The 16,141-nt window shown below is 33.2% G+C and overlaps 2 protein-coding genes across 8 annotated transcripts; one reads left to right on the top strand and one right to left on the bottom strand.

The window, feature by feature from the left end:
• Positions 1-5,820: 5,820 nt before the first annotated feature.
• Positions 5,821-6,670, bottom strand: LOC8284205. Its single transcript, XM_002518442.4, has one exon. The coding sequence runs from the start codon at positions 6,357-6,359 to the stop codon at positions 5,976-5,978; it is 384 nt and encodes a 127-aa protein (XP_002518488.1). The 5' UTR covers positions 6,360-6,670; the 3' UTR covers positions 5,821-5,975.
• A 3,903-nt stretch (positions 6,671-10,573) lies between these two features.
• LOC8284206 (uncharacterized GPI-anchored protein At1g61900) lies at positions 10,574-15,268 on the top strand. 7 transcript variants are annotated; one of them, XM_048373843.1, is made up of 9 exons: positions 10,579-10,720; positions 10,903-10,949; positions 12,074-12,238; positions 12,331-12,936; positions 13,385-13,630; positions 13,782-13,793; positions 14,038-14,181; positions 14,295-14,339; positions 14,811-15,268. In XM_048373843.1, the coding sequence occupies exons 2-9, from the start codon at positions 10,913-10,915 to the stop codon at positions 14,879-14,881; spliced, it is 1,326 nt and encodes a 441-aa protein (XP_048229800.1). In that variant the 5' UTR covers positions 10,579-10,720; positions 10,903-10,912; the 3' UTR covers positions 14,882-15,268. The 7 variants fall into 7 exon arrangements, with proteins under 7 accessions (XP_015574326.1, XP_048229800.1, XP_015574325.1 ...); XM_015718839.3 differs by having other exon boundaries at positions 10,903-10,985; XM_015718840.3 differs by lacking the exon at positions 10,903-10,949 and having other exon boundaries at positions 10,574-10,720.
• Positions 15,269-16,141: the final 873 nt, after the last annotated feature.

Here is a 16,141-nt window from a genome sequence, read left to right as displayed (position 1 = left end):
CAAGATAATAATCCGTTCTAATGGGTCCAAAAGTCCCAATTAATTGCAACACTTTGTCCTACGAAACTTTAGTCGATGCAAGTGCTTATTAGATAAATACAAATCCAGTTACTTCAAATAAAAAATTGTCCTAAAGGCAAAGGGTACAATACATTTTTACCTTCTTCAGCTGGTGTGATTTCGTTTTCAAGGCTTCATCTCACAATTTAATGCCAAGTTTCATATTAGCTTTCTTGTTTGTGTTGCAAGTGACTGATTTGTTTGGCATCCACTTATTAGACCTAAAAATTTTCTTGCTCGTATTCTGTTGGCCATTTGTCTAAAAGTCTTTTGTCGTCTAGTAACAGTGAAAAAAGACGGAAGAAAAGAGAAAAGGAACTTCCATTTCTCAGGGGCTCTCGATCTTCTTCCTCTCTATCCTTTTTCCCAATTCAAATAGTGTGCAAGGGATGATATGTATTCCACCATCTTTACTTGTCCAGATTATCTATATATATTAACAGATACTTGAGCGACAAATTAGGGTTGGTCATTGAAATTTGTTTATTAACTTCTTATCCGATATCTTAATGGATTATGGATGTTAACCACAACGCCAAAAGCAGCTTAACTTGTAAAAGCATCACCTTCTTTGGTTTTCTTGAGGTTATAAAACATGATATGTTTATGCTTCCAATTGCTCTAATAAGGGGAGGCTTAGATGGATTGTCAAGGGATGTAATAAGGGGAATCAAGTTGGTCATTGCCACTCTTTTTCACTCAGAAGCAACATATTTCTAAGACAACGGTATGCAAAAATACTCATTCCTAAAGAAGGATGTAATTCACTAAATGAATTTTCTTGATTGTTGTATTATGCATCAAATCACTACAAAAGCGTGTTGGAGTTCCTGAGATTTTTGTTTAAGAATCTAATCGAGATTATTCAAATTTTCATGTAATGTTAATCATGTTTCATTGATGTCTCAGCAATATAATTAGTTTTAGGTGAAAAGGAATGGTGATTCTTGTTAGTGTTAGATTATAGCAGGTTTTTGACTAAGGAAAGCTAATCTCTCTCTATAAATGAAGAGGTTGCTGGAACAAGAATGTATATTGGAAAACGTAGAGAAGAAAATGAGTAAGAAAAGAAAGAAAAAAAATGTTTATATTTTTCAGAGTTATAGCTTTTGTTTTTTCGGCAATTTGATTATATTTTCTGCTCCAAATCTTTGTTTAATTTTCTTCTTTTTCTTCCTACCAAATCCAACAAAGGGAAAGTATAATCACTCTCTAATGGATTAAATGGAACTTCAGACAAATACTCCTATGCATTTTCGCATTCGGGATTTATATGTTGACAGGAATTTCAGTAAGTAGTTTGCAGGATCCCTTGCCAGATTCCAGGGCTAGACACGACCTAACAAAGTATAGCAGCTTTATGGTAAAGCGTATTCTGAACAACTCTCGTCTAATCAAACCCTGAATTTTTCTCCACCACCTCCCGCATTTAACAACGCATTCATGGAGTTAACCGCAATTGTTCTGGTCGCGAATGCTGAAAACAATAAACTATAAGAACATATCACTTCGTCTTCTTTTTAAGAGCACTGCGCAATTGAGTTCTCTGGCTTTCTATCCCGTCTTCCAAAATCTTGGCCTTCGAGCTATTCTTTTGGATGCCTTGTGGCCATTTAATGCATCCTTTCAACGTGGATTCACCAATTCCTGAGAACTCCACTACCCCTGCAAGATCCAGGTTTCCAGGCCTACCTTCACATGATTTTCTTTTTCCGATAACTTGTGCTTGGGACAGTAATTTTGCTATTTGAGAGCCTTCCATCACCAGCAGTATCCAATGTTAACTTGCAGCATATGCCATTATTTGCGCCTGATCCCTGAAGCTTACCTATCGAAGACGGCCCCTGCAATGATCGTTCTACCTCTGCTGACCAACCTTACTCATATGAGTGTTCGGAGAATCCTGAACTCTAGTCATCCTACACTCTTTTGCACTCTGCCAAGCAATTTTACTTTGGCTAGGCTCATCAACAGAGGGCTCACTCTCTTCAAGGAAATGACTTGAATCCTGACCCTCAGCGTCATTTGCGGATTCCGAGTCACTTCTGTCGTCATCAAGATGACTGCTGCTATCACTAGAGCCATTTGAGCGACGCAGCAAATTCTGCAGGTCATTATAATGATTTATCATGGAGATAGCGTTCTGTATTTTGGAAATATCACTTGCAGGCCTGTTATCACTGGACGGTTCATTTACCCTCTCTTTAGCTTCAATTTGTCGAAGTTCTTATAAAATAGAGTATATGTTATCTAAGTCGGGAGGCGTATCAGAAAATTCCATCATGTCTTCAATTTTCACTGATTTAGCTGCTCAGCTTTTTGCCTGATTCCATCGCATCCAAGAAAGCACTTCCTGAGCCTAGAAAAGTTTCAAGATCACCTAATAACTTGTTCGTTTGACTATACTTATCTTCCAGAGAAAATGTTTGCATCAATCAGCTCCATCCAGGCGCGTTCTTCACGCCACACCTCAGCAATCTGCAACATTCTCCTCTCTTCTTCTATTTCTTCCTGCATTTTGATTGATGCCATTTTCAGTGCTTCAACTCTCGCTTTATCTTCAGCAATTTTATTTGCTAATTGTTAATTTTTTTGAGAGGAGGAGAAAGAGCAAATGCAAGAGTAAAATGCTTAGAACTCTAGCTTTATATTTAGTGCATATTGCTACATATTGCTCTATATTCTTATTGACAAGATAAGCAAATATATAGTGTTTTTACAATGATTAAACTAAAGCAACTAACACAAGTTAGCCTACTAAATAAAGCAATCTAGTACACTAAACAAGATAGTGTTACACATGCATTGGCTTAACTTAAACATGACATGCTTATCCTTTTCATACTCTTAACCAAAAAATAGATTATTTTCACTAGAATGAGTAATTTTCATGCACCATATGGGACAATGCACATAAACAACAAGAGTAAATTTTTCCATTGTTGTTATGACAACCTAAGTGCCATTTCGCACTTAACAAATTCATTACAAACTTCCTCCATTAGCTCTCTGCCCTTCTTCTCTTCCTCATATTTTTTCTCGAACTTCTTCGCAGATAATTTGGCGTTTGCCAGCTCATTGAGAATTTTCATGCACTGGTGGTTTTTATTTTCCCTGCTTTATTCAGATTTAAAATCCTTTATAACTTCATGGGTGTCCTTTCGTTCTCTCCTCCGTCATAAGGTTCTCTTTTCTCCAAGCTTCCTCAACAAGGATTTGTTTTGCTTCTGAAAGGACCGTACCTCAGCTTCAAGCTCATGCATACGCAATTGGGCTTGCAGTGTTTCAGCTCTAATGCAAGAAGCAACAGAAACAGAAGGGATTTGATCTTCAAGAAGTTTCATGCGGTGATTAAAATAGTAGCCCTCGTTGGATTTCCTTGGATGCGTAGAATAAGGTCCCATTTTGTTGCTCCCTCCTTCGTATGTTCAGAACACGGCGAGCAGAACTGAATCTAAAAACACAAAATGATAAAATGAAAGATTTAAAGCTTGAAATCCAAACAATAACAAGAAATAGTAATTGGGTTTCATGTATCTTCTGATGAAATCCATGCTTCATACTCGAGCTAAATTCAGAAGTCCATAAATAATACTTTCCTGTACCACATTCTCTGGCCAAACAACAAGAAGAAACACGAAATCTATAGACCAAATACCAGGCTGAAGAAAAAGCCTAATTATCATTACATGCTAAGTTGCATGAAAACTTAAAAAAGGAGTTACATTTTTAGTGTCCGATGCATTTTAGATACTGAAACTTTTTTAAAATTTTCTGAATGCGTTTCAAAAACTTAAAAGAACCGTTTCTAATTAATTTTTATATTTCTATTCATATTTTAAAAATTTAAAAAAAAAAATTAAAAATATTTCTATTTAATCGGATTTCCTATTTAGAAAATTTTTTACTGTTTTTTTTTTCTATTTATAAATAATTATTTTTATTATATAATTTTCTTATTATATGAATATATTTAATTCTTAGTTATTTTATATTTAAGAGTTTGTATATAAATGTATGTTTCTTATACATTTTTTTTCTTATTTTATAGTAATTATATAATTGTCAACATAACTAGTTATATTAATTGTATTTAATTTATATCTTTTATGATAATAAAGACAATAATACAGTAAAAAACCTAGAATATATATATATATATATATATATATACTCATTTTCTAATTTTTTTTAAAAATTTGGTATTTTTATATCATGTTGCGTTTTTCATTTGCATGCAATTTAAATTACAGGACAAACACATACAGAATCCACATATCTAAATTCCTTTATTTTAATTTTAATTACTAGTTGTGATTCGAAATGTATAGCAAGAGCTTGTATCATTGAAGAGGCAGTGGGGATGCATAATGATCAATAATTAGACTCGCACTATTGATTAAGAACTTAAATTAAAAAAGAAATTAGCTTCAATAATGGGATACATACATCTAAATGCACCCAAAGAAAAGTTCACGATCACATACTCCAAAATGACAACAAATAGACAATGCATCTTAGCCCATACAACATTTCTATATATCCCTATTTCTCAAATATTTACACGCGTCTCCAATGAGTATAATAAAACATCGCAAAAATAACAAAATTTAAATATAAGCAGAAATGCTCTTGTATATATAATTTTCATGCTTTTACTTTTAATATTATGTTTTAATTAATTAATTAATTTTAGATATATAATTGTTGAAAATATTATTTTAATTTTAATTTTTAATATTAATTTATAAAATATAATTAATTTATTAACTAATATTTAAAAAATACGTCATATTGAAAACTCTATTAAGAAGAATGTTTCTCAAATATAAGATTTGATGTAGGACCATTTATTATATTTATTTAGTTATAATTAATTAGATTTTATACAAGTATTTTAAAGGAAGGAAAATATTTATAACTAAAAAAATAACAACAGTTTATGCGAAAAGTTTATTTTGGGTACTGCTCGTAATTAATATAATTTTTTAAAAAAATTTCTTTCTTTTATAAAAAGAAAAAAAAGAGTTTATTTTCCTGCATGAAATCTAGTAACAAGTTGGAAAAAAATAAAAAGGAAGGGAGCATGGAGTTGGATTTTTCTGGCATCTTGTAATTCAACATCATTTTGGTTTTAATTTCCTATAATGATTGCTGAAATTGGTGTAAGTAGAAGTGATTAACTAAATCATTGGTTGCTTGAACTGTTATTTAATATAATGATTGATATGTGATTTTGAAGTTCAAACTTGTCAGGTAACAAACATTGTTTTTGAAGAAAAGAAAAATAAAATTAACGTATTGTTAGATCATTGTAAGATTTGATCTTTAACATATACATAAATGTGCAGCAGAAAAGAAGTTACAGCAAAGAACAGAATATTCAATTCAAGCCACAATGTTTTTAGTTGATAATTTCACAAAATCAAGCTTCTTCTTCTGCTACTCGGACAAAGTTTCATATAACATTTTCTTGGCATAAATCTGACGAACATTTTCTTTTCTTGTGGCATAGACCGAAAACATTAAATGGAACACAAGAAAAATATGAATTTAAGCATAAAAAGTATTGTGCTTGGACTCAATCATTTTTATAGATCATTAAATCATTAGTGAGTTTCGAAGATTATATCTTGGGCCATGATCGGTCGATTTCTTTCAGGGAAATCAAGGCTCACTTTATAACAAAGATTAGGATTTCCTTTTTTATTAGAACAAAAACTACGTCAATATTTTATGTAAAGATTAAAAAAGACTATGTGATAAAGACTGACTGTGTATTAACATCAAATGATATACATGGACAGCGTATATATATCTAAAGAATCTGGAACCCTCTCTAACCAATGAAAAACAAGAGGTAAACCAAAGAAAGAAACAATATATACAAAAGAGAAAAAAGGAATTGGTTAAATCTACTCTGGAATACTCTGCAAGGCAGGTTTCCAAGACCTGTGATGATGGCACTCCATTTCAAGATTTTTATCAGCTGATGATGAGTTAATCAAACTAGCAAGAACTTCTTCCATTGACAGACCTTGCATGTCAACTCTTGCCATTAATTCTTCAAGCTCTTTCTTCGTAATCTTGATTTTTACTTCCCTAGTTGAAGAAGAACTTGAACTCATAAACCCTCCCATCATATCTAGATCTTCACCAAGCAACCTCTGCCTTTCGGTGATGTCATGATGATGGCTATGATCAGACGACGATATCTTCTCTTGTCCCACCGATCCCCAGTCGTCTCCGGCCCAGACCACCGAAGACGATGAAGATACACGTCTGCAGCAATTTCCCATATATACTTTACGTACGTGTGTAATGAAAGTGAAGAGATTTGGGAGAAGGAGAGGGTGCGCTATATATAGGAGGAGATAGATCGGGAGAGAGAGAGAGATGTACCTAGAAATGAAACCAGGTACACGTAGGATTATTTTGAAGCGGCAACGTACGGAGGATGGCTGTTTGCTGACCAAAACAAGAAGAAGCAAAGTTGCACTACAATGCCGTGTAGGACCCAATATGTCTGAAACCTGGCTTCTACAGCTTAAGCCGGTGGTGACGGTGAGGTGGCAGTCAAAAGCTTGCCCTGGCTTTTGGGTAACAGGACCTGACCTGCCTGGGAGAGAAGGGTCATAGTTTTTTGTGAATAAACAAAAGGTTTGTATTAGTGTGAAATGGATAAGGAGGTGGCATCTTTTGATTAGGTAAGAGTGTGAACTCTTATTTGCATATGGAATCTTATTACAAGACTTAAAAGAAAAAAAAAAACTCTATGCTTGTTCAACTATATATTGAAATATTAATTTTATCAGATTTAAAGTTAATAAATGGAATTTATTATTTAATAAATACTTATTTATTATCAATATTTAAATTTTTTAATAAAATTTGAACCTTTTACTCTAAAAATAAAAATGAAAATATAATAAATTATGTTGAAATTAAATATAAAAGAAATTCAACACATATCAAATAGAGGGTCCTTCTTCCACGAAGCCTATTTCAACCCAACCCCCCACGTGTGGAAATTTGCTTTGCTTACTCCATTAAAATATTGTACGCTAATCACATTCTTTGGTTGTTTATGTTTGTTTCTTACACTAATTAATTCCGTTCTTACTTAGAAAAGTAATTATAAATACGAAATCTACGCTAATTCAATCTTTTTCTTAGCTATCTAATCAATTTTATAGATATATTAACTTATTCACTTTCAATGAATTTAAAATATTATTTTATATTTATATTTAATTCTTAAATACTGTTTTTCTATATTAAAAAAGGAATAGCCCAAGATAACAGGATACCAATTGTAGACGTATGTGTCATAGATAGTCATCTAGTAATGTTTATCTAAACTTGATCCAACATAACTAATAAAATATTATAAGTATTTTATACTTTAATAATAGATTATTAACTCATATTTATTTATTTAAAATTAATAAATATGTATCAATCATCTATCAGTTTGGTGTATATATATATATACGGGGACATACACCGAGTCTAAATATAAATTTTTTAAAATTTAAAAACTATTATCAAATTTTAAATAATAAAGTGAAAACAACATTAATATGATTAGAATAATATGAAAATAGTATCTATAAACTCAATTTGGCAGCAAATGTATATCTTAATTTGAATAAGTGTGAAATTTAAGTCTGGTTTGAATCACTACAAATGCTTGATGATGTAATAATATATCGACTTTGATGTTGGTAGAAAATAATATGCAAACGAGAGCAGTGTCAAGCCCACTGATATGGATAAAATCCATAGAGTACTGATCTGAGAGAGAAACGACGAATTAAGAAACAGAAATCTTATGAAAGGCAGCAAAGACAGAAGGGTTACAGCCATTATCTTTAATGGCGATCGATATAAGAGAAGAGAGTCAAGCTGGTTGTTGAGTACCCATTCTTGCCTATACGTAACAAAGGTTTGAACTTACAAGCCACATCTTCATTATATATCACAATTTTAATTAATTGCCAATATTATTTTCCATTATAGCTGAGCATGAATTTTAATGAGAATCTGAAATTATTAAAATTACAATATAATCGAATTAACAAATAATTTAGCATCATGTTTTATTTTAATTTCAGACCAACACTATATGAGTAATGTATATATAATTATAGTGGCATATAGAGAACAAAATGTATCACTTGCCTGCTAGCAGGCATCATTATAGCATGAAATGATAAATATATTCTTGAATCAGTCAGTGCCGTTTTAAGCTTATATTTTCTAGAAAATAACTTTCAAAAACCAGTCATTTGAATTCCAATTCTATATATCTAATGATGTGAATGAAGAGACACGTGTGAGATTAATTGGTCCAGTCATGCATGTGATGTTCTAGATGCACTTGTAATTTTCTGCTATATAATGTCATCATCATCAGATAATTGAGAAGGTCAAACCCTAATTAAAGAAGCAACTCACTGAATTCGTACTTCCACATCCATGTAATACTTTTAACACTAAATAAAGGCAGTTTGCATATTTTATATGCCCATCTTAATTAATTGTATGTATATCATAGTACAATAACATTATTATATCCATTCATAAATAAAGCAATATTAATATCACTACAATTCTCTTAACATTATTTTCAGCCAAAGTGAAATTCAACCTCTAACTTTTAGATAGCTCAACTGTGTCTGTAAAATTTAAAAAATAGATTATTAGGGCTAACTTATTTTTTTAATTAGTGACGATGGTGTTTATTTTTCTTTATTAAATTGAAGAAACAATATTATTTATGATTTTTACCCATTAAAAATAGTATTAATACTTTCTCGCATATAAAAAATTGAACTGGTATCTTTTAACACCAGAACTAACTAGTCATATGCTGTTGTAATGTGAAATAAACAGAATTAGCTTATTCTATTTTCAAAGTTTAAAAATAAAAGTGAGCTATTTTAGAGTTGAGGAGGGTTTAACTGTGCTTTGACCCTAAATTCAAGGGCTTATTTGGATGTGTTTTTCCAATTTTTTGAATTGTCTTCAAATAATTGCACTCGTATAAAGTCGTGGTCTCTTTTCCAGATCATGGGAAGCATGAGATTCGACCCCATTATTGCGGTTGCTTTCTTTAAAAAAAAAAAAAAAAAAAAAAAAATCAAAAACTGGTTCTTTTTATTATTATTATTATTATTGCGGTTGCTTTAACGATAATATTGGTCAGTAATTTTTATAATTACATAATTTAGGTTGCACCCTATCTGTTGTTTTAAAGATTTTGATCACTTAATTAGGAAGCCACCGTTGATCCCTCAAACTCCCTTTATCTATATTACAATAATAAATTCTTTGTCTCCAGATCAGAGATCTCTCTCTTCCTTTTTAAGTCAAGCTTTCCGCTTAATGAACTAAAAAAAAAAAAAAAGATAAAAAATCTACTTACAAAATCTCACATTAATTTCAGTAAAGATTGCATCATTAAATGGAAACCCAATCACGATTGATCCCATAATCCTACCCCCTGTTTCTTCTCGAGAAAATTTAATTATTTTGAGAGGATTTAATTCCCAATATCCAAATATCTCTTTTTTATATATATTTTATAGAAAATTATTTTTTTATTTTTTTATTATCATGAATAATACTTTTTTAAATTCATTTCAACGGTTATTATAATTTTTCGCGCATTATCATTTTACATATCTATAGTTATAGAAATTGAAATATCAAAAAATTTATTTTAATTTAATTCACTTTTAATCTCCTAAAGGATTTTGTCCGGAGAATTCGATTTCAATTTCACCTGTTTTTACTGATTCAAACTGATTTAGTTCTAGTATTGAACCAGTTTATGCTAAGAGTTAAATGCTAGTAATAGGATTTTGGCACCTTTTTTTTTCTTTTTTCTTTTTGTTTCTTTGTTACTACCTATGATTGAAGTTGACTTTATAGAGCTTTGTGTAGGAATTCAAAGCTAAGGCCAAAATGATGCTTGAACATAGCCTCTCACACCTAAAATCTTAGCAACAACAACATTTGAGCCTGCCTAATTCCTAAATTTGGTGCCCAAAACTCACAACCATAAACAGAACTGAAGCTTGAGTAGTTATAATTCTAAAAAAATCTAATTTAATTGGTAAGTATGTTTTTATTTCCCTGATATATAAAATGTTATAGTAAACGAATTTAATATTTTCTTTTAATAATCTAACCGATAAATTTGTGAACAATTTACAAGTAGCTCCAGTTGTTTATAGGTATAAATGGGAGTCAGAAAAGAAGTGTTATTACCATACATTATAAACAGACAATTAATAAATGAGGAGGAAACAAACACCAGAAAATTTAATTTCATCAACCCACAGTACACCAACCATTCATAAATTAATTTTTTTTTTTACAAACCATCACCCAACTGCCACGTTATCCTTCACACGTGCCAACCCCACCCCACATGAACACGACCCTCACTCTCACGTGCCTCGCGTGCCAAAGCGACCCAGAAATGCCAGGGTAGTGGTGCAAAAGGTCATTGATGGCATTAATGGCACTAGTGCTAATTATATCTCAGTCTTAATGTCTTTGTGTTGTGGGTCCCTTTCTTTCTCTCTCTAAAGAGTTACAGCTGGTCTGGTCTTGCTAGCTACTACTATAACACTTGAACAACAGAAAGGTTTAATTTTTATCCATCTCCTTCTCTTTGTTTCTCCAATCATACCCAATTCCACTTCTGTACTCTGAATTCGAAGCTTACAAACTTTTTTAAACTTGTGCTTTTCTATCATCCATTTCCGGTGTCGTTGTTGCAGTAGTTTTTTTTTTTAATTGTTCTTTTTTTGTTTGGGAGTGATAAAGGTAAAGAGGCATGAATGAAGGAGTGTCTCTCAAGTTGTTCAGTTCAAGTATGGTTCTTATAGAGGTGTTTCTGCTCTTCTTAAGTTAGTATTCACCTCTTATTTACTGTTTCCTTTTCTGTTTTTTTTTTTTTAATTATTTTTTTATGTTAATTTTAGTATGATCTATTAGTTAATTCAGTTGGGTCATTTTCTAAATTGCTCTACTATGGACTATGTCATTGGGGTTTTGGTGAATTTTAGTTCCCTGTTGTGCTTTTATAAATTGGTTTTATGGAATTTGAAAAATTGATTCTTTTGGGAGGGTTATTGAGTTTTATGTTGATTGTTGAGGTGCATTGGCTCTTTAGCTCGTTTCCTACTATTGTCTGGGGCTGTTTTCTGTTCACATGCGACTTATCATCACTGTTTGCATGTAAGTAGTGTATCTTAGGCTTTTCTTTCGCAATGGATATTGTGCTGCTCCTCTTGTTTTACATGTTTAGCATTTACTATTTTAACGAAAATAAGAATAGAAGGCTTTGCAGAGCTCCAGGATAAGGGTTATTTAGTTCAGTCAAACTAGTGATATAAACTTAGACTTTACCGTGAGATTTTCCATTGTTTACTGATTATGTTACTACACTTAGCAATTGCCCAAGGATTTAGTGGCTTGGAAGGAGCACTAAACAATGAAGCATTTCCATTATCGATTTGATACCCTAAGTTGTTTGCTAAGCTACATACGTGCCTCCCTTCATTGAACCTTTGCTCCAGTCCTGCAATACATGGCATACAATTTAATTGTATAGCCAACCTTTGCTCGGGTCCACTCTGTCATATATGCATGCCCAGCAATCCCATTTGTGTATGTGCATTTTCATTCTATGACAGAGTGTCTTCTTGTTTGTTGCATCCTAATCATCTCTTTTGGTAGAACTTTTACCTGGATTGGAATATTGTGGTGCAACAGAATTTGTATGTTATCATTACATATTACCTCTATTAATTTTGCTCATCTTTCTAGGTAAACATGGTTATCTGTGTCTCTTTGAGTGCACTTTTACTTCAACTTACCTCTGAAACTATGGCTATGAAATACATCTGTGGATAATATACATTTCTTTTGGTCAGTAGCATTATAATTTCACTTTTAAGGGTACTCATCATGTTGACCTATTCTTCTGCTATAGGTCTAAATGAATCTTACTTTATGAGAGGCTATGCATTGATCAATAGAAGACTGGATGACTTTCTTCCTGAGATCTCGCCAAATGCAGGTCCTCAGCCATTTCTCCCTATTCTTGCACCTTCTCCATTGCAACCTTTCACAAATGGTTCTATACCAAAATTATCAGGTTCTTCTTTTGCACCATGGTTTCATTAGACTCTCAAGCCATCTGAAATGCCCAATTACACTATAAACTTGGTCCTAACCTCTTTCTTTTAGGACTTTGTACGTTGAACTTCACTGCTGCTGAAAGTTTGATGAGCATGACATCAATTGATTGCTTGGGCGTCTTCGCACCATTGTTGGCTAATGTTATATGTTGTCCACAGTTGGAAGCCACCCTTGCAATTCTTATTGGCCAATCCAGTAAAGAGACTAACGTGCTTGCTTTAAATGGGACTGTTTCCAAGCATTGCCTTTCGGATATTGAACAAATTTTGGTTGGTCAGGGTGCTGCAGATAATGTTAAGAGAATATGCTCAGTCCATCCATCAAATCTCACTGAAGGATCTTGCCCAGTTAAGGATGTGAATGAGTTTGAAAGCACTGTCGATTCATCTAAGCTTCTTGCTGCCTGCATGAAGATTGATCCTGTGAGAGAATGTTGTGACCAAGTATGTCAAAATGCCATATCAGAAGCTGCTACAAGAATTGCATTAAAAGCTTCTGAAATCTTGAGCCTAGGTGGGGCACATGGTTTACCTGAGCATTCAACTAGGATTAATGATTGTAAACATATTGTTCTCCGATGGTTGGCAAGTAAACTTGATCCTTCTCATGCAAAGGAGGTTCTCAGAGGACTATCTAATTGCAATGTTAATAAAGGTAAGTTGGCAAACTATGAATCTAGAACACTAGCTTTATCTTTTATACGATAATCATTGTTGTGCATTGATTCAGTTGCTGAGTCCTGTGCCATTCGGCCATTTTCAGATTTTTAGTTGACTGTTCTGTTAAAGAAATTTCTGAACAGCAAAAACACTTATTTCTCTATTATTCTTTACTGAAATATCAAATAACATCTATGAGCATTCATGTATATCTTAAAAATCCCCACTAGGAAGTCATGTAGGTCATCACTGCCATGCATAAACCAGATTGATGGGACATTTTGGTGTTCAGTTCCTTACAGATAACATCGTCTAAAGCATATTATCTGTACCACTCCATATTTGCATATTGATCCTCTCTGTTTTAATTTAATGTACAATTCAGTTAGCCCCATTGGTTGCTTAATCTGCTCTCAGTTTTTCTCTTCTGATTTCTGCTTCAGTTTGCCCTCTGGTTTTCCCTGACATGAGCCATGTTGCAAAGGGCTGTGGGAATGGAGTAAGTAACACTGCAGGGTGCTGTAGTGCCGTGGACAGCTATGTGTCTCACTTACAGAAACAGACTCTTATTACCAATTTGCAAGCTTTGGATTGTGCTACAACTCTAGGAATGGAGTTACAGAAATCAAATATTACTAGAAATGTTTATAGCCTTTGTCACATAAGCCTCAAGGATTTCTCACTCCAAGGTTAGTGTTCTTATGAAGCGGAAACGTTTTCCTCCTCTTCTCTTTTTCCCTGTTTGCTTTTGGTCTTTTAGTTTACCTTAAAGCAGAAACTAATGCAGATTCTTTTCTCACTTTTGTATGATACTGGTGATCAACAAATGGCATACATCAGTTGCAAAACAAGGTATGAATAAGGTTAACATGCATTGATCTACCTCTCACCCCATTTACCTATTTGCTATTTTACATTATCCTGGGTATAGTTATTGTATACTTAACCAGTGTTCGCATCTGTGATCTAGAGCCATATTATGGACTGGACTAGATTTGCATAAAATATGTTGGATGGCGTTTAGAATTTTGTTTCTACTCGATCTATACTTCATTCTTTGACCTTTTGTTCTGTTCCCCCTCCTTTTCCGGAATAGAATCTGGATGCCTTCTACCAAGCTTGCCTTCTGACGCAACACTGGACAAGTCTTCAGGGATTAGCTTCATCTGTGATCTGAATGACAATATTCCTGCTCCATGGCCCTCTTCATCTCAGTTATCAGCATCATCGTGCAATAAAAGTATATCTCACTAATTAGGGCTATTTAATTGGAGTTACTTTCTGTTGTTTGAAAGGTGTAATTTTTTCTCTTCCATGTTTGTTTTTATATAAACCTGATTTACTGATTTGCAGCTGTGAAAATTCCAGCACTTCCTGCAGCTGCATCTGCTCAAAGTGGTATGATGGTTTTATACTTCATTTTGTAGAAAATGGGTTGAAAATCTGCTTTATGCCTAAGAATTGTGAAAACAAAAACTCTGCTTCACTACTTCTAGGACTGGACACCTGTAGGGCATTTCTTCTCCCGAACTCCCCTGTCTTAATGCAGTGTCTAAACTAGGGCATTTGACACCTGACGAGTGTTCTAGATGAATTTCAGAAATCATTCCAGGCTGTGACATGGGAACTTCCATTTTAAATCCTCAATTCCTCCACTAAATCCCTTGTTCCTGATTTGTTGATTCATAATTGCTTGCATTGAATTTCTCTGCTCCCGGGGGAGGGATTTGCTTCTTAGCTATGCCCCAGATGTCCAAGTTAGCCTAGCTAGTAAAAGAAAATGGGAAAAAGGAAAAAGCAGAAAATTAATCTTGTGTGTTTGTGCCAACTTTGAGTTGCCTCTTCCTGACTCAAATTTCGTGTTTACAGGGCTTTATAATGAAGATGTCGTATTTTATGTGCTATTTGCTGCCTCAGCCACTATGATGATGCTGTCATAGACTTGTAGTGTCTTCTTTATTCGATGGGATCTTGCTTCTTCTCCAAATTGAGAAGGCTCCCATACCTGATACACATTTACTAGTTCTTGTAGATTAAAGTTAATTATCAGATTGAGCTCATGTCAAAAATGATTCACGTGTCTGACCCTTGTTCATCCAAGTGTACCTGGCAGAGTCTGCAAATTTCAACCTGAGGTGAATTTGAGTTTGCCTCTGATTGTAGTAATTCATGATTCTTGCATGCTTGTGTAATAAAACTTTTGTGAAGTACTGGAAGATCAATATCTGTAGAAAAATCACGATATAGTATTGTATGTCCACTATTTGACTACCATGTATATGCGTACTGGAGAGGAATTGATTTCTCTTTTTTTTTTTCTTAGTCAATTCTGGATTAGATTTGTACAGATTAGGATGATCGTGCAGATATATTATAGACATAAATATTTGGTCCCATTTTCTCCGAATGTTCTTTGAATCCTTTGTTTCTCTTGTGTTGCCAACGGAAACCTAACCTAAAATTGGAAGTTAGCAGGCTGCATAATGAGACATCATTATATGGACATAATCCATCACATTATCAATTTAACCAAGAGTATGGGGACATTTTCAACTTATTTTTCCATGTCATCTCATGCATTGTCTTTTGATCAACTTATTAGTAAACTTCAACACAGAGAAATTTTAAATGAGAGCCGAAGAAGGTTGTTAACAGGAGGCCATCGTCAGTTTTTTTTTTCCTCCAGGTAAATTTTTCTGGAAAAGTTTTGGAGGGTGCATTTTATGTGAAGTTCTTTTAAGATTATGTTTGGAAGTTTTTTTTTTTCCTGGATGCACGAAATCATCACTTTAGTTTATTTTAAAGCAGGTTTGGTTATCATGAATTTGTTTCAGCTAACTGTATCAAATCAGAAATAATAAATTTGGGTATTGTTCGTTTTGTTTCTATGTTTAGTTGCCCGGAGTCAACTTTATAATTTCTAAAAGAGGATAGATGGGCTAACATAAAAAAGCAAGTTAAAATTTCTCTGATTCTCCAATATTGTTTACTTCCATTTTTATATAACCCCATCAAGACAAGTTTTAACTTAAGTAAACTATGTAAAAAACCCAAATCACACCGAAAGCAATTAATCTGCAACAGAAAAAGAAGAAAGGGAAGCCATGGCCTTGTGGAGAATACTGGTTTTGGAAGTCTTGCTTCAGTACCCTTCTATCTTTGTCGTACTAGCATCAGCAACAGCAACAGCACCAGCACCA

The sequence above is a fragment of the Ricinus communis genome, chromosome 5, assembly GCF_019578655.1.
Source record: "Ricinus communis isolate WT05 ecotype wild-type chromosome 5, ASM1957865v1, whole genome shotgun sequence".
In the NCBI taxonomy this organism is placed as follows: domain Eukaryota; kingdom Viridiplantae; phylum Streptophyta; class Magnoliopsida; order Malpighiales; family Euphorbiaceae; genus Ricinus; species Ricinus communis.
Note: the sequence above shows the minus strand (reverse complement) of the source record. Positions and strands in the feature narration are given on the sequence as shown.